The following is a 27,463-nucleotide window of genomic DNA, read 5'->3' as shown; positions in this document are numbered from 1 at the left end:
TCTGTCTAGGATACATTTATTAATGACAAAAATTATATGTATCTGCGATTAATTCTGCGCAACTATGAACTAACTGCAATTATATAATTTAATCATAAGATAGCCTTAATATTGAGGATTTATTTGATCACTTTTATCTATTTTTTTTTAAACTGTCATTGCTCAAAAGTAATAAGACACCTAAATTAATCTTATGAATTACTTACTATGTAAGGCTCTAAATAATTCACATATTCCACTTTGAAATGTTCTGTTTTTCCTATTAAATAAAATACTTTTTACAAAAACAGCTTACAAAAAAAAAAATCATACTTTATCAAAGGAAAGTCTTGAAGTTGATTTACAGATATGTAAGTGTTGAAAGTAAAACAAATATTAAATTACTCATTTTTTAACACTTTAATGACCGAGACCCTTTTGGGTCCCCGAGAGCTTTAACAATCACCAAAAACGATGGGAGCCCTAAAATATGTAATACATATTGTGTTGGTATTGACAATGAAAAATACTGGAAAAGGTTTGGACATTCCTGATTTTGACACACTGGCTTTGTTTACACTGCACACCAAATCTCTTTTTTTTTTTTATCTGAGTTTCTTTGCCGGTCTAAATGCGCCAAAATCTGATCTTTTCGCATCAGATTCAGCCCACATCAGGACTGGAATCTGTTCAGTCCAAGCCCAAAGTAACTTAAATGTGACCCATATATGACTTTATTGTCATCTTTGGGCGAGCTCCATCATTCATGTGCGCGGGGAAAGATGCAGCCCGCCACAGGAAGTGGATACTTCATCACAACATCTGGTTTCAGTGAGCACGTCTTCTTTCGACAACCAAATCTTCAGGGCATCACGAGTCAATCAATAGTGGGCAAATAATAGACTATATGTAATCAGGGTTTCCCCTCAATGTAACAATGTGGAAAAATCTGATTTTGGCCACTCTGGCCTGCAGTGTAAACAAAGTCTGAGACACAGACTTTAGCCCGTCAGGAGTTAGACTTGACTGAATAGTTTCTTACCCAGCTGACCGTACTCAGGACATCCAAAGGAGTAAAGGTTGCCTTTGCAGTCCACCACCATGCTGAACTCGGCACCACACGACGCTTTCACCAAAGGTTGGCCATTGTAGCAAATCTGGACAGTCAAGACAGCAACTTTAGCATTAAGGACTGCGCTGTGTGTGTGTGTGTGTGTGTGTGTGTGTGTGTGTGTGTGTGTGTGTGTGCTTACAGGAGCTGGGCTGAGCACAGCATCAGTCTGGCTGCCTTGCCCAAGCTGACCCAGCTTGTTTTCCCCAAAGGAGTAAGCAGCACCATCATCTAAAGACAAATGGTTCTTCAAATGATGATCTGGAACTGAAGCTCCATACAACAAAAGGTATGCACAGTTGGTGACAAATGTACCCGTGAGTGCGATGGTGTGATTACGTCCGCAGGCTGCGGAGACGATCACGAGGTCCGCCAGGCCCTCGATGGGCTTGGGAGCATCGAGACGTTTGGTGTCTCCATGGCCCAGCTGGCCTTTGTCGTTACGACCTGCATAGTGAGACCAAACATAGAGGATTCCTTAGCCTGGCAAAAATATACTGACTGATATTTGAACAGGAAATATTTTTTTAAAGAAGGAAGGATATTCCAACACCTTTCAAACAATTCAATCATTTACACTTCAAAAGCAATAATACAACCTTTATTGTGGACATTTGAATTAAGTTAATTCCTTTTTTTTTTTTTTTTTTAAACCGTTAAAACATTTTTTATTTTGATAAAATTGAGGGGAAAAAATACCTATTTACTCTTGTTACAATGACATAGCAATACTATCTGTGGTATCAACAATCACCAATTAATGGATGGATCCCCTCCTACCTGCATGCGGTGTAGTGACATACCAACAGTGGTTATCTTCTAACTCTTATTCATCTACTTACTCATTTCTTCTTAACTATTTACTTTCTTCCGTACTATGCTTCAATCTACACTTATTTACAATTATTCTCTTGTTTTAGGATAGCTTAGCAGTTAGCTTAGCTATTAGCATTCCTTATTCAAGCTTACACTTGGTGTGTAACATGTTCAGCCTCATCTTCAAGTGATAATGCTACGTTAAAAAAAAGAAATGCAGTTTGGTTGTTGTAGTTGAGGTGATTATTATTTAATTAGTATGCACTGTAGGAGACACTATTTGCTAGTCACATGTCAGCCGGGGACCAAACAAACGTCAGAAGGGACTGGAGTTTTTGATCGGCAATAATGGACATAAATAAATTGGCAATAGCAGATCATTCTTTTTCATAAAAATCAGTTTTTACCAATTGGCGGCCCATCCCTAATTGTAATGTAATTATACATATATATATATATATATTAGGGATGCACCGATTAATCGGTAACCGAATATATTCGGCCGAATATGGCAAAAAAAGCCACATTCGGCCTTCGGTGGAATGAGTTAAAAACAAGGCCGAATAGTGGCGTTTGACGCAATTTTTTGACGCGGTGACGCAATCAACCAACGTGCAGTGACGTTGGGATATGTTGTGTACCTGTATAAGTGTATGAGGTTACAAGCACACACTTATTGAGATTTAGTGGGGCCTCCTGTTTACATTATTAGCCTGTTGTGTAGGCTACCTGTATAAGTGTATGAGGTTACAAGCACACACTTATTGAGATTTAGTGGGGCCTCTGTTTACATTATTAGCCTGTTGTGTAGGCTACCTGTATAAGTGTATGAGGTTACAAGCACACACTTATTGAGATTTACTTGAGCCTTCTGTTTACATTATTAGCCTGTTGTGTAGGCTACCTGTATAAGTGTATGAGGTTACAAACACACACTTATTGAGATTTACTTGAGCCTTCTGTTGACATTATTAGCATATCTACTGTGGCTAAGCAGACTTTTGCCAAAAGGACAATAATTCATTTGTTGTTGGTTTATCCACTTTAATGCACTTTATTTTTTTTGGAATGCATGTTTTGTTTGAAGGCCTAATATAAATGAAAAACTTTGTGCTTTTTTTGAAAAGCAAATGCTACTGGAATCTTGAAAAAATGTCAATATTCAATAAAAAAATACTTTATTTGAAAAACATGTCTAAATATTTATTCTAGGCTATTTATGCAATATAAAAAAAATTGTGAAAAACTGCATTCATTATTCGGCCAAGCGTTTAAGTTTTATTCAGCTTCGGCTACAAATTTTCATTTCGGTGCATCCCTAATATATATATATATATATATATATATATATATATATATATATATATATATATATATATATATATATATATATATATATATATATATAAAAATGACTCATATCCTTATAAATGTCAGCTTATACATTCCAGAAGGTAATGCACGCCATACCCATGATAGTGAGATCAACATCTCAATAAAAACTCCTCAGGTTGTATACAACTAGGATGACAGGGGATGCAAAACAATAACAGTGCAATACGTTTTCATAACATGGTCACTACTGCCTACTTTGTCTTGTTATATTCTTATTTTACTGTTATATTGTTATTCCCATTTTATTCTTATTGTGAAATTATTCTCTGCATTTGACCCATCACCCCTTGATCACCCCCTGGGAGGTGAGAGGAGCAGTGAGCAGCAGCAGTGCCGCGCCCGGGAATCATTTATGGTGATTTAACCCCCAATTCCAACACTTAATGCACCGAGTGTTGTTCAAAGGAATGGCCATGTAACACACTGGTAAAAATACCCCTCTGGCTACTTTTTTAAAATTCTGAGTTCATGACTGTTTGTAAAAAAAAAATAAAAAATGGAAGCGTCTCAGTGTGAAGATGAAATATCTTGTCTCTGCAGTCTATTCAGTTGAATATAAGTTGAAAATGATCTGTTGTATTCTCTTTTTATTTAGCATTTACACACGGTGACAACTTGACTGCTTTTGGTTTTAGTATGTATATTTTGGTTGGATACTAGTTTTGTGGGAAAATAACAGTTGACATGTGTTTGATGGTATTTTTGGACTGTATATGTCAAAAATTCAATAAACCAATGTTTTAAAAAAATGTACATAAAATTAGAATGAAAAATAGCACTTTTTATACAGAGGTTTACAGCCCCAGTGTTAACGTTTAGACAAAAGTGTATATTATATATATAGTATTTATATAGGTGTGTGTGTGTGTGTTTTTTGGGTATATGCATGTGTGTATATGTATGTATGTATGTGTGTGTGTATGTATATATATATCCATATATATATGGATTGTATATATGTACACATATATACAATCCATATATATATATATATATATATATATATATGGATTGTATATATGTGTACATATATGTGTGTTGTGTATAAATGTGTGTGTGCATATGTATATATGTAAGTGTGTGTGAATTTAAATGTATTATATATAGATGATATATAGCATCTATGCAGCAACCACTGAATTGAATTATATTATATGTATTTTTGTATTATATATTGTGTATATATATATTGTATATAAAATATAATTCAATATATGTATAGAGGTGGGACCAAATAAGTTAACTTCTTCCCACTCCCTTTTGAGCCAATCTTGACATCTACAAAAGATTAGTCACATGTAATGTTTTCAATGTAGGTGTAAAAATAATGTGTATATATATATATATATTTCTTTTGTATTTAATGTCATTGTTTTGTTTTGTTTGCATGGCTCAAAATAAACCATTCATTCATTCAGTGTGTACAAAGATCCAGTACAGAGAATATCACTTCCTGGTGACTTACCCCAGCTCCACAGCTTGCCCTCGGTGGTTATGAGAAGACTGTGAGCCGCACATGGACCAGATATCACACTGCTGACCAGAACGTCGTTGAGACAGCCGTAGCGGTGCGGACCCCACAAATTCTGGCCCAGGTTGCGGAAAGCCGCTGCAAGAAAAGATCTCACAATTAAATCTAGTTGGGCGGCATTTGAAATAACTTTAACGCCACATTGACATTTGGGGTAAACGGTAACTTCCCTGCAAACATTTCATCTTCCCCCCCTTATTATGTTTGCTAAACGTTTTTGAAAGATGGACCATTTCTTTATTTTAGTTGTAGCATACAATTCACTTTTCTTTATCACAGCTACAACACTCACATCTTGGGGCAGGTTTAGGTACAAACTAGGGCTGAGCGATAAAATAATATCTGACTATATGGCCGTAGAAACGTAAACAATATCAACATAAAATGTTTATTTGTCTTTCTTCTTGGTGCAGGTGAAGTATGGAAGCAAGGTTGGCTGCATGAACAAAGGCGCTCGCTCTCTGGTAACTGAGCAACACAGGAAGTGATGGCTAACAGCCAATCAGGTAAGAGTACCAACTACCATATTTGGTTGCGCCATCTTGTTGTCTTATGGTTGATTCTTTGCATGGAGTGAGAAGAGAAGGTAAAAATAAAGAAATTGTGGCTAAAGCAGGAAAAGTCACCTGGACAGTATGGCACTTTTTGGGATTTTTTTAAAAAAAGGACCGTAGTCAGACCAATGTGGTCTGTAATTGATGCGAGGCAAGGCGACTAATATCACAACACCTTAGTTGCACTCACCCTTTAGAGCACAGCTGTTACTTACTGGCACTAAACCTGCAGAAAATACTCCTCAAGTTTCTCTATGTTTACATTTTCACACTTTGCCCTATGTTCTTACACATTTCTTACATATTCACGATTTTTAACAGGTTATTGTAAGTGTTCAATGTGATTTTACTATTTTGTTTACACTGTTTTCCATGTTTGTGTTGACATTTCCTTTCCGCCTTGATAGCTGAGAGGAAGATAATCAGAGAAAGGTGAAAGTATGTATTCAGTTGATGTATTTTTCTCCTGGTTCTTATTTTCGATAGGTAAAAAAGTATAATAATATTCATCCATCATCTTCCGCTTATCCGAGGTCGGGTCGCGGGGGCAGCAGCCTAAGCAGGGAAGCCCAGACTTCCCTCTCCCCAGCCACTTCGTCTAGCTCTTCCCGGGGGATCCCGAGGCGTTCCCAGGCCAGCCGGGAGACATAGTCCTCCCAACGTGTCCTGGGTCTTCCCCGTGGCCTCCTACTGGCTGGACGTGCCCTAAACACCTCCCTAGGGAGGCGTTCGGGTGGCATCCTGACCAGATGCCCGAACCACCTCATCTGGCTCCTCTCTATGTGGAGGAGCAGCGGCTTTACTTTGAGTTCCTCCCGGATGACAGAGCTTCTCACCCTATCTCTAAGGGAGAGACCCGCCACACGGCGGAGGAAACTCATTTGGGCCGCTTGTACCCGTGATCTTATCCTTTCGGTCATGACCCAAAGCTCATGACCATAGGTGAGGATGGGAACGTAGATCGATCGGTAAATTGAGAGCTTTGCCTTCCGGCTCAACTCCTTCTTCACCACAACGGATCGATACAACGTTCGCATTACTGAAGACGCCGCATCGATCCGCCTGTCGATCTCACGATCCACTCTTCCCCCACTCATGAACAAGACTCCTAGGTACTTGAACTCCTCCACTTGGGGCAGGGTCTCCTCCCCAACCCGGAGATGGCACTCCACCCTTTTCCGGGCGAGAACCATGGACTCGGACTTGGAGGTGCGGATTCTCATTCCAGTCGCTTCACACTCGGCTGCAAACCGATCCAGTGATTGGTTCGCATTATAATATTATAATAATATTATTAATAATAATAGATTTTATTTGTAAAAGCACTTTACATTGAGCAAACAACCTCAAAGTTCTACATTGCATTTAAAAAAAAACAAAAAAAAAACACTAGAACCACAAATAGCTGCCACCAACAAGTAAAATAAAAAATTAAAACTTTAACAAACTAATAGCTATAACTAGCACACGTCTAAAAAAAAATGTTTGTGCTTTTTTTTAAAGGGTTTTTAAGCCTTTTTTAAAAGCCTCCACAGTCTGTGGTTCCCTCATGTGGTCAGGGAGAGTGTTCCACGGTGGAACAGAAAGCCCGCTCTCTCATAGTTTGGAGCTTTGTCCTCGGAGGTTAGCCTGTCCGGAGTGGATGTGTCGTGTGGAGGATTTTGGGGTGAGCAGTTCATTGAGGTAGAGGGGGGCATTTAATAACAACACAACTATCCATATCGCCCATCCGTAATACAAACAACATAATCACATGTAAAAAAATAAAAAAAAAAGCTATGGTTCCTCTGTGGTTGGTGAGGGTAAGCAAAAAAAAAAAGAAAGAAGGTGTGCATGTTTATTGTATGTGCAGGTGAGAAATGGTAATTAGGGCTGCAGTATATAAAGCCTTCAGCCAGTCTTTGTCTAAGCAGCTGCTCTACGTGACAAGCAACACCCCCCATCACAACAAAGAACAAGAAGAGGATCCAGCAGGGGGAGGGGTGTGCAGCATATGAATAGACATTATTGTGGCCAGCATTGCATCTTCTTACTGATTCAACACCAACTGTATGCACTGGGATTCAAACCTAAACATCCTCCTCCTGGTGTCATGTCATGCTCTCTTCTCAAGTCTTAGTTACTACTGATGACACGGTCCTTTGGAGAAATACACCGGCAGCTGTTTAACATGCAGAGAAACTAGTTGTTGTTAGACTTGGTCATAAAGCGGTCATAAACTTCCCCTGCAGCTCATTGGAAACAAACATGGCGTCCATTGACTGGGACTTCTTCAAACATTCCGTGAAGAGGGAAAGAAATATTGTACTTCAACACATAAAACCAGACATGGCAGCATGTTTAAAAAGTGAAACAAAGCCTGCCAGAGATGACTTAGCCGATAAAACGATAAATACCGTATTTCCTTGAATTGCCGCCGGGCATGTAATATGCGCCTGCCTTAAATTACTGCCTGGTCAAACTCGCTTCTCAAAATTATTAGCGCATGCTTACTATTACCGCCGGGTCAAATTCGAAATGCATGCGTTCGGCCGGCACACAGACAGCATGGTGTAAAGGCGACGCGATGACATGTTGTAAAGGAGTGGTTTTTCAACCACCGGGCCGCAGAATTATTTTTATTTTTATTTTTTTTTAATTTGAAAAAATAATTTCACTGCATGCTGGGGTGAGAAGAGGTTTTAAAATGATTAGCGCCTGCTTACTTTTACCGCATGCCTTGAATAAGCGTAGGCGTGAGAAGAAGTTTTAAATTAATCAGCGCCCTGGCGGCTATTCAAGGAAATACGGTATATATTGAGATAAGACACGCGACCAATATTAATATAAAATGCGTATGATAAAACATTCAATATTTTTTTTTACTTCTGTGTCGAGAGAAAGGTGAAGTATGGAAGCAAGCTGTCTGGTAACTGAGCAACGCAGGAAGTGATCAGTGGGCGTGTCACGCTAACAGCCAATCAGGTAACAGTATCAACTATCAGGTTTGGTTCATTCTTTGCATGGAGTGAGAAGAGAAAGTCAGAATGAAGAAATTCTGGCTAAAAGGGGTTAAAGTCACCAGGACAGGATGGAATATGTTCAAAGAGACCGTAGTCAGACCAAAGTGGTGTACATGATGCAACCAACACACCACCTTAGCCACGCTCACACTTTACAGCACTGCTTCTCAACATTTTTTCACTCATCTACCCCCTGTCAACATGTTTGTCATTCAAGTACCCCCTCATCACAGCAAAGCATTTTTGGTTGAAAAAAGGAGAGAAAGAAGTAAAATACAGCACTATGTCATCAGTTTCTGATTTATTAAATTGTATAACAGTACAAAATATTGCTCATTTGTAGTGGTCTTTCTTGAACTATAAAAATAACTAAAAACTTGTTGAAAAATAAACAAGTGATTCAATTATAAATAAAGATTTCTAATCATCAACTTAAAGTGCCCTCCTCGGGGATTGTAATAGAGATCCATCTGGATTCATCAACTTCATTCTAAACATTTATTCACAAAAAAAGAAATCTTTAACATCAATATTTATGGAACATGTCCACAAAAAATCTAGCTGTCAACACTGAATATTGCATTGTTGCATTTTTTTTCACAGTTTATGAACTTACATTCATATTTTGTTGAAGTATTATTCAATAAATATATTTATAAAGGATTTTTAAATTGTTGCTATTTTTAGAATATTTTTGAAAAATCTCCCGTCCCCCCATTTGAGAACCACTGCTTTAGAGCACAGCTGACACTTCCTGCCACTAAACCTGTAGAAAATAGTTCTTCTCAGATTTCTATGTTTACATTTTATGAAGCATTTCTTACATATTCCTTATTTTAGCATCTTCATTTTAAGAGCTTATTGTTAAGTGTTCCATGTGATTTTAACATGTTTACATTGTTTAGGTGTTCTCCATGCTGGTGTTGACATTTTCCCCGTTCTGCTATGAAGTGAGGAAGGTTACATTAGAAATAAATTAGTTTACATTTAATATGTTTCTAGAGGTCCTTCTTTTCAATCCGAGCCTAAGCAGACTTCCCTCTCCCCAGCCAGTTGGGAGACGTGGTCTCCCCAGCGTGTCCTGGGTCTAAGTACCTCACCTGGCTCCTCTCCATATTATCCTGTCATTATTTTCTACGGGTCATCAAAATATCAGCAACAATTGATAGTTACTTATATATATTGTGTCCTATTTAATCATTGTTCAGCTCTGGGGTATTTTACCTTGTTGTTTTGGCACTTCTTTCCTTCCATTCAAATCCCAGTTTGTTGCTCCAAATATGACCAGTTGACCTTTGACCTTGGGGCATTCCAGTTTCTGTGGAGAGAAGAAGCAATGAGGAGAGCTGGCTAGAAAAGAGGAATGCAAGCAGACTGACAATCTTCTCCTTGACGTCGTCGGCCACAGTGATGGGCTGCAGAGAGGACTTGGTGGAGGTCTTGCCCGGCTTCTTGTTGTTCTCCTGCTCGTCGTAGTCAAACTCATCGTCGCTGCTAAACTCTCTCTCCTTTTTTTTGCCGCTCGCCCTCTTTCTCTTCATCCCTCCATTTCCGGAAACGTCCGTCACCTTCTTGCGTGGCATTTTCCCTGGCTGTCTGTGGGGAAACACGGCCTATTGGGTACACACCACTCTTTTTCAACATGTTTTGAGGCAAGACACTTTTTTTCTTCATTAAAAAGTACAAAGGCACACCACCGGCAGAAAAGGTTAAAAAATGAAACTCCACCAGGTCGTCATGGCTTATTTTGAGTTTGTTGGTGTTTTCCTGTGGGTAATGTAAGTGTTGTTGAAAACTTACACTTAATATTTTTTGTTTTAAGGATTAACATTTTTTGTTGTAAATTATTATGGTTCTGAAGTCATGTTATATTTTTTGTAAATAAGACACATTTGGGTTACTATAAAAGGGGCAATTTATTTTCTTTGTCACACCGCTATTCTCGCGAGATTTGTTGTGGTGTTTGGAGTTGCAGACATGCAAAGGACTTTGGGCCATCAGCAGCAGTGGGGAACATTTGGCTAGCTGAACAAGGTATTTGTCATATTGTGTTGAAATGTTCTGTATATTTGTGGTGTGCATTGGTTTGATTTTTTGTACGCTCATGTAGTTGCACAACACTGGAGTGTTTGCTGCCCAAGAACCTCCGAAGTGGCAGGCGGCCACGAGGTAGCTTTTTTAGTTTGGCACCTTGTTTGCCTGGGACTGAAGTATTTCTAAAACTATTGTATTTCATGTCTTGTCCTGTAGTTTTCACGGCTTAAAACTCAAGTAAAGAGCCCGTCTTTAAGAAACCGAGCCAGTGTTGTCATTTCGGAGCCACAGGTAGTGTTTTAGTTCTTGTCTTGCGCTCTTACTTTGGTGGCCCTTCCTTATTATTGGTATTTTCCTGTAGCACTTTCATGTCTTCCTTTGAGCGATATTCCGCGCACCTGCTTTGTGTTAGCAAGCAATTGATTGTTTGATTGAAACTTTTATTAGTAGATCACACAGTTCAGTACATATTCCGTGCAATTGACCACTAAATGGTAACACCCAAATAAGTTTTTCAACTTGTTAATCAATTCATGGTAAAGACTATTGCAGTTTTTGCTATAATTCTTTGTGTGGACGTTGTTGATTGTCATGTGTACTTTGTGGACGCAGTAAGTTTTTGCTGTCGTCCAGCATTCTGTTTCTGTTTACTTTGTAGCCAGTTTAGTTTTACTTTTGTTTTGCATAGCCTTTTCCTTTCCCTATTGTTCATTTTTGGTTCAAGCATTACATAGCCTTTTACCTGCACCCTGCCTCCCGCTGTTGTCTGCATATTGGGATCACAACAAACTAGGGATGCACCGAAATGAAAATTTGTGGCCGAAGCCGAATAAAACTTAAACGCTTGGCCGAAGGCCGAATACCGAATAATGAATGCAGTTTTTCACAATTTTTTTAATATTGCATAAATAGCCTAGAATAAATATTTAGACATGTTTTTCCAATAAAGAATTTTTTTTATTGAATATTGACATTTTTTTAATATTCCAGTAGCCTTTGCTCTTAAAAAAGCACAGTTTTTCATTTATATTAGGCCTTCAAACAAAACGTGCATTCCAAAAAAAAAAAAAAATGGATAAACCCACAACAAATGAATTATTGTCCTTTTGGCAAAAGTCTGCTTAGCCACAGTAGATATGCTAATAATGTAAACAGAAGGCTCAAGTAAATCTCAATAAGTGTGTGCTTGTAACCTCATACACTTATACAGGTAGCCTACACAACAGGCTAATAATGTAAACAGAGGCCCCACTAAATCTCAATAAGTGTGTGCTTGTAACCTCATACACTTATACAGGTAGCCTACACAACAGGCTAATAATGTAAACAGAAGGCTCAAGTAAATGTCAATTAAGTGTGTGCTTGTAACCTCATACACTTATACAGGTACACAACATTGTAACCTCATACACTTATACAGGTAGCCTACACAACAGGCTAATAATGTAAACAGAGGCCCCACTAAATCTCAATAAGTGTGTGCTTGTAACCTCATACACTTATACAGGTACACAACATATCCCAACGTCACCGCACGTTGGTTGATTGCGTCACCGCGTCAAAAAATTGCGTCACACGCCACTATTCGGCCTTGTTTTTAACTCATTCCACCGAAGGCCGAATGTGGCTTTTTTTGCCATAGTCGGCCGAATATATTCGGTTACCGATTAATCGGTGCATCCCTACAACAAACCATCCTCGTCTCACTCGACACATTCCGACTTTTACAAAGCAATAAAGTACCAGCTGCCACAGACACTAAGCAACAGCACATTATTTGCAGATTATAATTATTGATTTTCCAAAAATATTTTTGGGACCAATTAGGTGAAGTTGCATAATTTCTCACGGCACACCAAACAATATCTGACGGCACACTAGTGTGGTTGAAAAACACTGGTGTACAGAGTGATGGAGTGCAGCAAACACAGGGTCACATGACAAACACCAACGTGCATGAGGTCTGGACTTTCTTTTTTTAAGCCCTTTGAGACACTAGTGATTTAGGGCTATATAAGTAAACATTGATTGATTGATTGAAGATACTTGCTGGTCCTTCTCGTTGAATAATACTGCAAACATTGCTCTCAGTCAGGCTTTGGCATGTACATCACACATGCACAAGAAATGGGCGATAAATATATCACATAATGTAAGGCAGCCTCGGCGATAACGCTATATTTGCTATATAAATAAACTTTTCAAAACTGGTTACATTACAAATTACATCATTTCTGGTGATATTTTCTTAAAAACTATGAACTACTTTTTTTATTTACTGTTAGTATCTGATTAATTCTTGCTGTAACATGTTTCTATAATTATATTATTCTTATGTTGTTGGATATTTGACATTTGTTTTAGACAATACTATCGATGTGATACCAAGTAGTTACAGTATCGGTTATACCGATACTGATCATTAAATGAGCACTTTTTAAGTAATTTTATTCAGACAAGAACACAGGATGATTATGTAACAATATCAATTAAATATTCAAATTATTAACTACTTTTGGCTAATTCTTTGGTTTGGCCCTTAAAGTCTTGCTGGGTCCAGAGACTTTTTTTCCTGAGTTTAACTGTAACAAAAAAACAGCTATTTTTGGATAGTAAAAAATATTCTGACTCAGTGTGGTATTGACCTGATACTATAACTACTTGGTATCGTTACTGTCAATTTGTATCGATCCGCACACCTTTGTTTACCTTCTCTCTAGCTTGCGGTTAGCATATCTTCCTACGGCAGGGGTCGGCAACCCGCGGCTCTTTAGCGCCGCCCTAGTGGCTCTCTGGAGCTTTTTCAAAAATGTATGAAAAATGGAAATGAGGGGGGGAAAAAAAACACATTTTTTGTTTTAATATAGTTTCTGTAGGAGGACAACCATGACACAAACCTCCCTAATTGCTATAAAGCACACTGTTTATATCAAACATGCTTCACTGATTCGAGCATTTGGCAAGCGTCGTTTTGTCCTACTAATTTTGGCGGTCCTTGAACTCACCTTAGTTTGTTTACATGCAAAACTTTCTCCGACTTTCTAAGACGTGATTTATCCCACTTCTTTTTCTGTCTCATTTTGTCCACCAAACTAATGACGTTGAGTTTTGTTGATGTTATTGACTTGTGTGGAGTGCTAATCAGACATGTTTGGTCACCGCATGACTGCAAGCTAATCGATGCTAACATGCTATTTAGGCTAGCTGTATGTACATATTGCATCATTATGCCTCATTTGTAGCTATATTTGAGCTCATTTAGTTTCATTTAAGTCCTCATAATTCAATTTATATCTCATGACACTATCTGTATGTAATATGGCTTTTAATTTTTAGCGGCTCCAGACAGATTTGTTTTTGTATTTTTGGTCCAATATGGACGTATCCTCGCTCATCCATGCGGACTGGACACTGGCCGAGAGTGGAGTCGGCTGTCTTGGTTGCCTTGTTGGGTCTGCTTCTGTCTCTGGCCATGCCCCCTCCTCCCCAGCAGACGATGGCGTGGAACACCGCAGAGGCCACCACAGTGGATATGTTTATTTTACTTTTTATTCATAGCTGTATGTAGAAGTGTCTGGTTGTATCTGCTGCTTTAATGTCTTTAATGTCCTATGTGTTCTTTGATGTTTCCCTCTTACACACATGTGAGAGGGATGTGTACTATGGCTATGAGTTGTTGTTGTTTTTTTTTTCCCCCTTGGCCTCAGTCTGCACCCCCACTCCAGGGTCCTAGGCTAAGACCGATTTTTTTAATTTTATTTTAATCTTCTATTTTTTTCTCCCCCCCCTTGTTTACCTGTATGTCATCTTTTTTGTAAGGGGCGCTGGAAGCCGGCAGACCCGTCAGCGATCCTGTTCTGTCTCCCTGTAATGTTTGTCTGATCTTGAATGGGATTGTGCTGAAAATTGTAATTTTCCTGAAGGAACTCTCCTGACGGAATAAATAAAGTACTATCTATCTATCAATATGGCTCTTTCAACATATTGGGTTGCCGACCCCCGTCCTACGGCATGTAGTGCAGCATGTTTAGGTACTCTTCATCCTCCAGTGATAATGGTATTTGTAGTACATATAGTTTATTTGAGGGTGAGAATTGCTGACTTAGAAGCGGCTTTGCACTGTGGAGGGACATTAGCCGCTAGCTAGAATGCGATTCTGTTCGCTTTCGGAGTGAAATTAGTGTGTCAACATGCATTATCACGATATCTATTGGTGCTTCTTTGTCTTTGGTATCGTTACATCCTTTAATGTCGATATAGTTTTGACTCTTCATTGGAACTGTGAACATTTCACTTAAATTGACACTAAACCTTGCGGAAAGTTTGCTTTAAAGGCCTACTGAAAGCCACTACTAGCGACCACGCAGTCTGATAGTTTATATATCAATGATGAAATATTAACATTGCAACACATGCCAATATGGCCGCTTTAGTTTACTAAATTGTAATTTTAAATTTCGCGCCGAAGTATCCTGTTGAAACGTCGCGTGACGTCACGCATTGTAGCGGACATTTTGTTCCAGCACCGTTCACAGCTATAAGTCGTCTGTTTTTATCGCATAATTCCACAGTATTCTGGACATCTGTGTTGCTGAATCTTTTGCAATTTGTTCAATTAATAACGGAGGCGTCAAAGAAGAAAGCTGCAGGTGGGAAGCGGTGTATTGCGGCCGCCTTTAGCAACACAAACACAGCCGGTGTTTCATTGTTTACATTCCCTAAAGATGACGGTGAAGCTTTAGTATGGAACAGAGCGGTCAAGCGAACACGGTTGGATTGGACCACACACACAAAGTACAGTGTATTATGCAGCCATCATTTCGAAAGATCGTGTATCGAAAAGGGTCCCTGGCGAAGGGCCGAGATGGGCATCGCCACCACCCGTCGACTGGTGCTGAAGAAAGGAGCGGGGCCGACCTTCAGGTAGTACAGGTAAGACCATATAATCGCACTAAAATACTAGTAACACAATAAGCAGATAAAGGATTTTCCAGAATTATCCTAGTAAATGTGTCTAATAACATCTGAATCGCTCCCACTGCAATTGCATTTTTTTTCTCTTTTTTCTAGTCCTTCACTCTAAATTTTGTCATCCATGAATCTTTCATCCTCATTCAAATTAATGGGGAAATTTTCGCTTTCTCGGTCCGAATCGCTCTCGCTGCTGGTGGCCATGATTGTAAACAATGTTCAGATGTGAGGAGCTCCACAACCCGTGACGTCACGCGCACATCGTCTGCTACTTCCGGTACAGGCAAGGCTTTTTTATTAGCGCCAAAAGTTGCGAACATAATCGTCGATGTTCTCTACTAAATCCTTTCAGCAAAAATATGGGGAAATGATGAAGTATGACACATAGAATGGAGCTGCTATCCCCGTTTAAATAAGAACATCTCATTTCAGTAGGACTTTAAACCTTCCTTGCATGTTGGCTACTTTGATGAAAGAGTTGATGATTTAGACAAAGTTAGATGACATCTGCTGGAAGCTCAAAGGCAGATGATTGAAAAAGTGTCCATTAAAGTTGGAACTTTTCCTTCAACTAAAGTTGACTTTGTCCTCGTCTCTTTCGTGTACAAGCATGGAGAGGTTAAAGAGCAGGATAAAGAAGGTTAAAGAGCAGGATAAAGAAGGTTATAGAGCAGGATAGAGAAGTTTAAAGAGCAGTAAAAGTACTTGGATGTAACAAAGGTTAAAGAGCAGTAAAAGTGCTAAGATGTAACAATGGTTAAAGAGCAGGATAAAGAAGGTTAAAGAGCAGTAAAAGTGCTAAGATCTAACAAATGTTAAAGAGCAGGATAAAGAAGGTTAAAGAGCAGTAAAAGTGCTTTGATGTAAAAGGTTAAAGAGCAGGATAAAGATGGTTAAAGAGCAGTAAAAGTGCTAAGATGTAACAAAGGTTAAAGAGCAGGTTAAATAAGGTGAAAGAGCAGGATGAAGAAGGTTAAAGAGCAGGATTAAGACGGTGAAAGAGCAGGATAAAGAAGGTTAAAGAGCAGTAAAAGTGCTGCGATGTAACAAAGGTTAAAGAGCAGGACAAAGAGGGTGAAAGAGCAGGATAAAGAAGGTTAAAGAGCAGTAAAAGTGCTAAGATCTAACAAAGGTGAAAGAGCAGGATAAAGAAGGTTAAAGAGCAGTAAAAGTGCTAAGATCTAACAAAGGTGAAAGAGCAGGATAAAGAAGGTTAAAGAGCAGGATGAAGAAGGTTAAAGAGCAGGATTAAGAAGGTGAAAGAGCAGGATAAAGAAGTTTAAAGAGCAGGATGAAGAAGGTTAAAGAGCAGGATTAAGAAGGTGAAAGAGCAGGATAAAGAAGTTTAAAGAGCAGTAAAAGTGCTGCGATGTAACAAAGGTTAAAGAGCAGGACAAAGAAGGTTAAAGAGCAGGATAAAGAAGGTTAAAGAGCAGTAAAAGTGCTAAGATCTAACAAAGGTGAAAGAGCAGAATAAAGAAGGTTAAAGAGTAAAAGTGCTAAGATCTAACAAAGGTGAAAGAGCAGGATAAAGAAGGTTAAAGAGCAGGATGAAGAAGGTGAAAGAGCAGGATTAAGAAGGTGAAAGAGCAGGATAAAGAAGGTTAAAGAGCAGTAAAAGTGCTGCGATGTAACAAAGGTTAAAGAGCAGGATAAAGAAGGTGAAAGAGCAGGATAAAGAAAATTAAAGAGCAGGATAAAGAAGGTTAAAGCGCGGTAAAAGTGCTGCGATGTAACAAAGGTAAAGAGCAGGATAAAGAAGGTTAAAGAGCAGGATAAAGAAGGTTAAAGAGCAGGATAAAGAAGGTTAAAGAGCAGGATAAAGAAGGTTAAAGAGCAGGATAAAGAAGGTTAAAGAGCAGGATAAAGAAGGTTACAGAGCAGGATAAAGAATGTTAAAGCGCGGTAAAAGGTAACAAAGGTTGCAGCGTGTCGCCGCTAGCTTGGCGGAGTCTTTGTTCGCAGCTAACAAGCTAACAGGCGCCAACTGCCGGACTTTACCACGAGCAGCTGCCACATGAAAGACGGCAGCTTTGAAAGTTTAGAAAAATTATAAAAAGCAGTCTTTGTCCTCTTTTATGACGTCATGGTTGCAAAGGATGATCAAGCTAACGTCGCCGCGTCAAGCTAACGCTGAATAAAGAAGACACAAAGTTTACAAACATTGTCAGGACGTCACTCTAGTGTCACGTAGGAGCGCGCGGGCAGTGCGGACACTCCAAGGGAGCCAACTTGTCACATTTAGGAGAGGAAAAGAAGAGAAATGTAAGTACAACTCACTTCCTGCTTCTCCGCGTCCAAGTCCGCTTTGATTGATGGGAACAAAAGACGCCGCACTCTACTTCCGCGTCACGTGGTCACGGGGCCGTCATCTACGTCATCTTTATACTCATTTCTTTAGGGGGGGGCGTGGCTCTTTGGGGGGAGCCCCTCCCTTCGGAAGACTATTCCATCAAAGACACAATGACTACTCAGCTCACTTTTCACATTCTCAAAGTCCTTCCATCCATCCATTTACTACCGCTTGTCCCTTTTGGCGTGGCAGCGGTGCTGGAGCCTGTCTCAGCTGCATTGGGGCGGACGGCGGCGTACACCCTGGACAAGTCGCCTACCTCATCGCGGGATTTTCAAAATAATATGAAAAAAAAACTTTCAAAAGAGGAATAAAAGAGGTGAAATGTAAGCAGGAAATAAAAGAGGTCAATCAATCAATGTTTACTCATGCAGCCCTAAATCACCAGTGTCTCAAAGGGCTGCACAAACCACAACCACATCCTGCCTGGGCTGATCAGATCCCACATCAGGGCAAGGAAAAACTCAACCCAATGGGATGACAATGAGAAACCTTGGAGGGGACCGCAGATGTCAGGAAAAAACACAAGAGGCTATATCATCCCTACAAGCCTGTTTCACAGTTTTCCGTGTGTGTGTGTGTGTGTATATATACATATATCCATCCATTTTCTACCACTTATTCCCTTTGGGGTTGCAAAGGGCACTGGTGCCTATCTCAGCTACATTCGGGCGGAAGGCGGTGTACACCCTGGACAAGTCGCTACCTCATGGCAGGGCCAACACAGATAGACAAACATGCACACGCAGTCACGGGGAGAACATGCACACTCCACAGAAAAGATCCCGAGCCCAGGATTGAACCCAGGTCTACTCAGGACCTTCGTATTGTGAGGCAGACGCACTAACCCCTCTTCCACCATGCTGCGCTTATATATATATATATATATATATATATATATATATATATATATATATATATATATATATATATATATATATATCCCATCCATCCATTTTCTACCGCTTATTCCCTTTTTGGGGTCGCTGGCGCCTATCTCAGCTACAATCGGGCGGAAGGCGGTGTACACCCTGGACAAGTCGCCACCTCATCGCAGGGCCAACACAGATAGACAGACAACATTCACACACTAGGGACCATTTAGTGTTGCCAATCAACCTATCCCCAGGTGCATGTCTTTGGAGGTGGGAGGGGCCTATCCCCAGGTGCATGTCTTTGGAAGTGGGAGGGGCCTATCCCCAGGTGCATGTCTTTGGAGGTGGGAGGGGCCTATCCCCAGGTGCATGTCTTTGGAAGTGGGAGGGGCCTATCCCCAGGTGCATGTCTTTGGAGGTGGGAGGGGCCTATCCCCAGGTGCATGTCTTTGGAGGTGGGAGGGGCCTATCCCCAGGTGCATGTCTTTGGAGGTGGGAGGAAGCCGGAGTACCCGGAGGGAACCCACGCAGTCACGGGGAGAACATGCAAACTCCACACAGAAAGATCCCGAGCCTGGATTTGAACCCAGGACTGCAGGAACTTCGTATTGTGAGGCAGACGCACTAACCCCTCTGCCACCGTGAAGCCCTTATGTGTATATATATGTGTATATATATATATTTATATATATATATATACATACACACACTCACACCAGTGGTGGTTCAGGGAGTCAGAGGTTCAGCAGAGGTCAAGATACATTTGACTCAGAGTGTAAATAACAACTTCTCCCTATGTGTGTGTCACAGACACGGCAACAGCAGAAGTAATTTGTTGTGGGTTCATGCACTGTGTTGGTTTTGTTCAACGAGGTGATGTTCATGCATGCTTCATTTTGTGCACCAGAAAAAAAAAACATGGTAACACTTTAGTATGGGGAATATGTTCACCATTAATTAGTTGCTTATTAACATGCAAATTAGAAACATATTGGCTCTTAACTAGTCATTATTAAGTACTTATTAATGTCTTATTCGGCATAGTCTTGTTATAACCCGAACCCTGACCAAATAACTTTAAATTAAGTCTTTGTTACTTAGAATATGTTCCCCATCCTAAAGTGTTACCAAAAACATATAACTTTGTCTTCAATTTGAAAAAAAAGGAGGGTTCAGTGAAACTGGTGGGGTTTGGTACCTCCAACAAGGTTAAGAACCACTGATATATATATATATATATATATATATATATATATATATATATATATATATATATATATATCAATATATATATATATATATATCAATATATATATATATATATATATATATATCAATATATATATATATATATATACAGTGGGTCAAAAAAGTATTTAGTCAGCCAGCGATTGTGCAAGTTCTCCCACTTAAGATGATGACAGAGGTCTGTCATTTTCATCATAGGTACACTTCAACTGTGAGAGACAGAATGTGGAAAACAAACCCAGGAATTCACATTGTAAGAATTTTAAAGAATTTATTTGTAAATGATGGTGGAAAATAAGTATTTGGTGACTTCAAAGAAGGAAGATCTCTGGCTCTCACAGACCTGTAACTTCTTCTTTAAGAAGATCTTCTGTCCTCCACTCGTTACCTGTATTAATGGAACCTGTTTGAACTCGTTATCTGTATAAAAGACACCTGTCCACAGCCTCAAACAGTCAGACTCCAAACTCCACTATGGCCAAGACCAAAAAGCTGTCGAAGGACACCAGGAAAAGAATTGTAGACCTGCACCAGACTGGGAAGAGTGAATCTACAATAGGCAAGCAGCTTGGTGTGAAAAAATCAACTGTGGGAGCAATTATCAGAAAATGGAAGACATACAAGACCACTGATAATCTCCCTCGATCTGGGGCTCCATGCAAGATCTCATCCCGTGGGGTCAAAATGATCATGAGAACGGTGAGCAAAAATCCCAGAACCACAAGGGGGACCTGGTGAATGACCTGCAGAGAGCTGGGACCAAAGTAACAAAGGTTACCATCAGTAACACACTATGCCGACAGGGAATCAAATCCTGCAGTGCCAGACGTGTCCCCCTGCTTAAGCCAGTGCATGTCCAGGCCCGTCTGAAGTTTGCCAGAGACCACATGGATGATACAGCAGAGGATTGGGAGAATGTCATGTGGTCAGATGAAACCAAAATAGAACTTTTTGGTATCAACTCAACTGGTCGTGTTTGGAGGAAGAAGAATACTGAGTTGCATCCCAAGAACACCATACCTACTGTGAAGCATGGGGGTGGAAACATCATGCTTTGGGGGCTGTTTTTCTGCTAAAGGGACAGGACGATTGATCCGTGCTAAGGAAATAATGAATGGGGCCATGTATCCTGAGATTTGGAGCCAAAACCTCCTTCCATCAGTGAGAGCTTTGAAGATGAAACGTGGCTGGGTCTTCCAGCATGACAATGATCCCAAACACACTGCCCGGGCAACGAAGGAGTGGCTCTGTAAGAAGCATTTGAAAGTCCTGGAGTGGCCTAGCCAGTCTCCAGACCTCAACCCCATAGAAAATCTGTGGAGGGAGTTGAAAGTCCGTGTTGCTCGGCGACAGCCCCAAAACATCACTGCTCTCGAGAAGATCTCCATAGAGGAATGGGCCAAAATACCAGCTGCTGTGTGAGCAAACCTGGTAAAGACCTATAGTAATCCTTTGACCTCTGTTATTGCCAACAAAGGTTATATTACAAAGTATTGAGTTGAATTTTTGTTATTGACCAAATACTTATTTTCCACCATCATTTACAAATAAATGATTTATAATTCCTACAATGTGAATTCCTGGGTTTGTTTTCCACATTCTGTCTCTCACAGTTGAAGTGTACCTATGATGAAAATGACAGACCTCTGTCATCATTTGAAGTGGGAGAACTTGCACAATCGCTGGCTGACTAAATACTTTTTGGCCCCACTGTATGTATACAAATGTATATATTTACACATACACACATATGTGTAAATATACATATATATATATATGTAAATATACATATACACATTAATACATATGTACACATATACATACATATTATATATATATATATATATATATATATACACACACGTGTATAAATGTATATATGTATATGTATATACACAGGGAAACCTATATACATATACAAAATAACCCTATCCCCAATATATATATATATATATATATATATTCCGAATGTTAAATAAAAAAATATGTACATATATGTATGTGTACATATTTGTTTATTTAATATAAATAAATAAATAATATATATATATATGTGTGTATATTCCTATACATAAAAAAATGTTTTTTTCCAAAGGTTGCTAAGTTAACTCAATTTCAATTCAACTCAATTTCTCGTCCAGTTGTGAATCGTGTTCAGAATGTGCGATTGCAGACACAAAATGTGCATGTGCATAAAAAAACGTTTCCCAAAGTAACTGGGATTCAGTTAAATAAATAAATGATAAATGGGTTGTACTTGTATAGCGCTTTTCTACCTTCAAGGTACTCAAAGCGCTTTGACACTACTTCCACATTCACACACACATTCACACACTGATGGAGGGAGCTGCCATGCAAGGCGCCAACTAGCACCCATCAGGAGCAAGGGTGAAGTGTCTTGCTCAGGACACAACGGACGTGACGAGGTTGGTACTAGGTGGGATTTGAACCAGTGACCCTCGGGTTGCGCAAGGCCACTCTCCCACTGCGCCACGCCGTCCCCAGTTCTCATGAAGTCATTCAAAAGCCCTGATTTGTACATGAAGGTCACGTCTCCACTTCACTGCACGCTTATTCACTCTAACACAACACAACACAACACAACACAACACAACACAACACAACACAACATATATGTGATTGCACTCACAACTGATATAAATAACACATGATTCACTCCAACACAACATCACATATATGTGATTGCACTTTACAACTTAATCGAACTAATAGAAATAAAACAAGACGACTGCATCCCAGGCCTTTATTTGCATATGTCCATGTGACCTCCATGTGACCTCCATGTGACCTCCATGTGACCTCCATGTGACCTCCATGTGTCATGACAGAGCTACTTCTGCCACTTTTCATCAGCTTGCTAACAAGTCAGGACACTGGAATTGCACCATCCATCCATCCATACATACATACATCCATCCATCCATCCATACATACATACATCCATCAGTCCATTCATCCATTTTCTACCACTGTAATTGCACCAAAGAGGGAGGAATAGTTTTTCAGTGTCAGTTTATAGTCCTACTACATACTCGTATAGTGGTACTACACACGTGTATACTGGTACTACACACGTGTATACTGGTACTACACACGTGTATACTGGTACTACACTTATGCATAGTGGTACTACACATGTGCATAGTGGTACTACACTTATGCATAGTGGTACTACACATGTGCATAGTGGTACTACACATGTGCATAGTGGTACTACACTTATGCATAGTGGTACTACACATGTGCATAGTGGTACTACACTTATGCATAGTGGTACTACACATGTGCATAGTGGTACTACACATGTGCATAGTGGTACTACACACGTGTATAGTGGTACTACACTTATGCATAGTGGTACTACACATGTGCATAGTGGTACTACACACGTACATAGTGGTACTACACTTATGCATAGTGGTACTACACACGTGCATAGTGGTACTACACTTATGCATAGTGGTACTACACACGTGCATAGTGGTACTACACACGTGCATAGTGGTACTACACACGTGCATAGTGGTACTACACACGTGTATAGTGGTACTACACATGTGTATAGTGGTACTACACTTATGCATAGTGGTACTACACACGTGCATAGTGGTACTACACACGTGTATAGTGGTATTACACTTATGCATAGGAGTACTACACACATGTATAGTGCTACTACACATGTGCATATTGGTACTACACACGTGCATAGTGGTACTACACACGTGTATGGTGGTACTACACACATGTATGGTGGTACTACACACGTGTATGGTGGTACTACACTTATGCATAGTGGTACTACACACGTGTATAGTGGTACTACACTTATGCATAGTGGTACTACACACGTGTATAGTGGTACTACACTTATGCATAGTGGTACTACACACATGTATAGTGCTACTACACTTATGCATAGGAGTACTACACACGTGTATAGTGCTACTACACACGTGCATAGTGGTACTACACACATGTATGGTGGTAGTCCACACATGTATGGTGGTACTACACACGTGTATGGTGGTACTACACACGTGTATGGTGGTACTACACACATGTATGGTGGTACTACACACGTGTATAGTGGTACTACACTTATGCATAGTGGTACTACACACATGTATAGTGCTACTACACTTATGCATAGTGGTACTACACACGTGTATAGTGGTACTACACACGTGTATAGTGGTACTACACTTATGCATAGTGGTACTACACACATGTATACTGGTACTACACACATGTATAGTGCTACTACACTTATGCATGGTGGTACTACACATGTGTATAGTGGTACTACACTTATGCATAGTGGTACTACACACGTGTATAGTGGTACTACACACGTGTATAGTGGTACTACACACGTGTATAGTGGTACTACACACGTGTATAGTGGTACTACACTTATGCATAGTGGTACTACACCTATGCATAGTGGTACTACACTTATGCATAGGAGTATTGCACTTATGCATAGTGGTACTACACACGTGTATAGTGGTACTACACTTATGCATAGTGGTACTACACCTATGCATAGTGGTACTACACTTATGCATAGGAGTATTGCACTTATGCATAGTGGTACTACACACGTGTATAGTGGTACTACACTTATGCATAGTGGTACTACACTTATGCATAGTGGTACTACACTTATGCATAGTGGTACTACACACGTGTATAGTGCTACTACACATGTGCATATTGGTACTACACACGTGTATGGTGGTACTACACACGTGTATGGTGGTACTACACCCGTGTATGGTGGTACTACACACGTGTATGGTGGTACTACACACATGTATGGTGGTACTACACACGTGCATGGTGGTACTACACACGTGTATGGTGGTGCTACACACGTGTATAGAGGTAGTCCACACATGTATGGAGGTACTACACACGTGTATGGTGGTACTACACACGTGTATGGTGGTACTACACACGTGTATGGAGGTACTACACACGTGTATGGAGGTACTACACACATGTATGGTGGTACTACACACGTGTATGGTGGTACTACACACGTGTATGGTGGTACTACACACATGTATGGTGGTACTACACACGTGCATGGTGGTACTACACACGTGCATAGTGGTACTACACACGTGTATGGTGGTACTACACACGTGTATGGTGGTACTACACACATGTATGGAGGTAGTACACACGTGTATGGAGGTAGTCCACACATGTATGGTGGTACTACACACATGTATGGTGGTACTACACACATGTATGGTGGTACTACACACATGTATGGTGGTACTACACACATGTATGGTGGTACTACACACATGTATGGTGGTACTACACACATGCATGGTGGTACTACACACATGTATGGTGGTACTACACACATGTATGGTGGTACTACACACGTGTATAGTGGTACTACACACGTGTATGGTGGTACTACACACATGTATGGTGGTACTACACACATGTATGGTGGTACTACACACGTGTATGGTGGTACTACACACATGTATGGTGGTACTACACACATGTATGGTGGTACTACACACATGTATGGTGGTACTACACACATGTATGGTGGTACTACACACATGCATGGTGGTACTACACACATGTATGGTGGTACTACACACATGTATGGTGGTACTACACACATGTATGGTGGTACTACACACATGTATGGTGGTACTACACACATGTATGGTGGTACTACACACGTGCATAGTGGTACTACACACGTGTATGGTGGTACTACACACGTGTATGGTGGTACTACACACATGTATGGAGGTAGTACACACGTGTATGGAGGTAGTCCACACATGTATGGTGGTACTACACACATGTATGGAGGTAGTCCACTATGGCAGGCAGGGGAAGGCAGCTCCAAAGTGGATTCCTTAAGTGTGTCAGTGCAATTGTATATATTCCAACCCCCACTCCAAATAATACTCTAAAAAAGTCACACAGTGTTATATTCACATCATCCATAGTGTCATATTTACAGATGATATGGAAGACTTGCATGATACAGTATGTACATGTGAGGACATCATAAATATGCACTCATTAAAACTATTATGTGCTCTGTGGGAAATGAGAGCGTGTGACTCATGTCACTCTCTCTGAGATCTCAACAAAAATGGTCTTATTGAGTTTTAGAAAGACTGATATGTATACCTGTGTGTGTGTGTGTGTGTGTGTGTGTGTGTGTGTGTGTGTGTGTGTGTGTGTGTGTGTGTGTGTGTGTGAGATCAGGACTCCAGCAACAAGCAGTCCTGGTCGTCAGTGGCAGGCAGCATCAGCTGTTGCTCGTAATACAAACTCTTGGCATAGTTGATTTCTTGGGAGATTTTGACAGCCAGAGATTCAGTCTTCACATGCACCTGAGGGAGAAGCAGACAAGAACACAAGGTCACCTGAGGGAGAAGCAGACCAGAACACAAGGTCAAGCGGACCAGACTGCAAGTCAAAGTCCAGAAGAGTCCCATTTGAGTGAGAACCCACTTTAGAGCAGAGCTGCCTGCTGAGGTTTGTAGTGTGTAGGGTGGGTACAGCACCGATACAGTACCAATTTGTAGTGTGTAGGGTGGGTACAGCACCGATACAGTACCAATTTGTAGTGTGTAGGGTGGGTACAGCACCGATACAGTACCAATTTGTAGTGTGTAGGGTGGGTACAGCACCGATACAGTACCAATTTGTAGTGTGTAGGGTGGGTACAGCACCGATACAGTACCAATTTGTAGTGTGTAGGGTGGGTACAGCACCGATACAGTACCAATTCCAGGCACCTGGGAATCAATACTGGTGCTCAACCTTACCAATTTTCAGTAATTTTGTGTTTGCTAATAAATAATGTTTTTAATAATAAAATGTCACTTTTTATTGCAACATGTACAAACCCCGTTTCCATATGAGTTGGGAAATTGTGTTAGATGTAAATATAAACAGAATACAATGATTTGCAAATCCTTTTCAAGCCATATTCAGTTGAATATGTTACAAACACAATATATTTGATGTTCAAACTCATAAACCTTATTTTTTATTGCAAATAATAATTAACTTAGAATTTCATGGCTGCAACACGTGCCAAAGTAGTTGGGAAAGGGCATGTTCACCACTGTGTTACATCACCTTTTCTTTTAACAACACTCAATAAACGTTTGGGAACTGAGGAAACTAATTGTTGAAGCTTTGAAAGTGGAATTCTTTCCATTTCTTGTTTTATGTAGAGCTTCAGTCCTTCAACAGTCCGGGGTCTCCGCTGTCCTATTTTACGCTTCATAATGCAGGTCTGGACTGCAGGCGGGCCAGGAAAGTACTCATACTCTTTTTTTACGAAGCCACGCTGTTGTAACAAGTGCTGAATGTGGCTTGGCATTGTCTTGCTGAAATAAGCAGGGGCGTCCATGAAAAAGACGGCGTTTAGATGGCAGCATATGTTGCTCCAAAAGCTGTATGTACCTTTCAGCATTAATGGTGCCTTCACAGATGTGTAAGTTAGCCATGCCTTGGGCACTAATACACCCCCATACCATCACACATGCTGGCTTTTCAACTTTGC

At 40.1% G+C, this 27,463-nt stretch overlaps 2 protein-coding genes across 4 annotated transcripts in view; both read right to left on the bottom strand.

Moving 5' to 3' along the window:
- The window catches only part of LOC133554035 (protein RCC2 homolog), a 27,458-nt gene extending 9,649 nt beyond the window's left edge, over window positions 1–17,809 (bottom strand). Inside the window, exons 1-7 of one of the 3 annotated variants that reach the window (XM_061902371.1) lie at window positions 17,674–17,809; window positions 9,768–9,984; window positions 9,613–9,706; window positions 4,767–4,910; window positions 1,406–1,537; window positions 1,233–1,321; window positions 1,022–1,136 (exon numbers count right to left, since the gene is read on the bottom strand). In XM_061902371.1, the coding sequence (XP_061758355.1) occupies window positions 1,022–1,136; window positions 1,233–1,321; window positions 1,406–1,537; window positions 4,767–4,910; window positions 9,613–9,706; window positions 9,768–9,971 (778 nt within the window). In that variant the 5' untranslated portion in view covers window positions 9,972–9,984; window positions 17,674–17,809. Of the gene's footprint in view, window positions 1–1,021; window positions 1,137–1,232; window positions 1,322–1,405; window positions 1,538–4,766; window positions 4,911–9,612; window positions 9,707–9,767; window positions 10,002–17,556 lie in introns of all 3 variants that reach the window. The other 2 variants (XM_061902374.1, XM_061902373.1) reach the window with 2 other exon arrangements.
- An 8,041-nt stretch (window positions 17,810–25,850) lies between these two features.
- LOC133553969 (intermembrane lipid transfer protein VPS13D-like) overlaps window positions 25,851–27,463 on the bottom strand; it is a 172,781-nt gene continuing 171,168 nt past the window's right edge. Inside the window, exon 47 of the mRNA XM_061902291.1 lies at window positions 25,851–26,279. Coding sequence (XP_061758275.1) covers window positions 26,148–26,279 — 132 coding nt within the window. The 3' untranslated portion in view covers window positions 25,851–26,147. The remainder of the gene's footprint in view (window positions 26,280–27,463) is intronic.

The sequence above is a fragment of the Nerophis ophidion genome, linkage group LG06 (genome assembly GCF_033978795.1).
Source record: "Nerophis ophidion isolate RoL-2023_Sa linkage group LG06, RoL_Noph_v1.0, whole genome shotgun sequence".
Lineage (NCBI taxonomy): Eukaryota > Metazoa > Chordata > Actinopteri > Syngnathiformes > Syngnathidae > Nerophis > Nerophis ophidion.
This window is presented reverse-complemented; position numbering and strand designations above follow the sequence as displayed.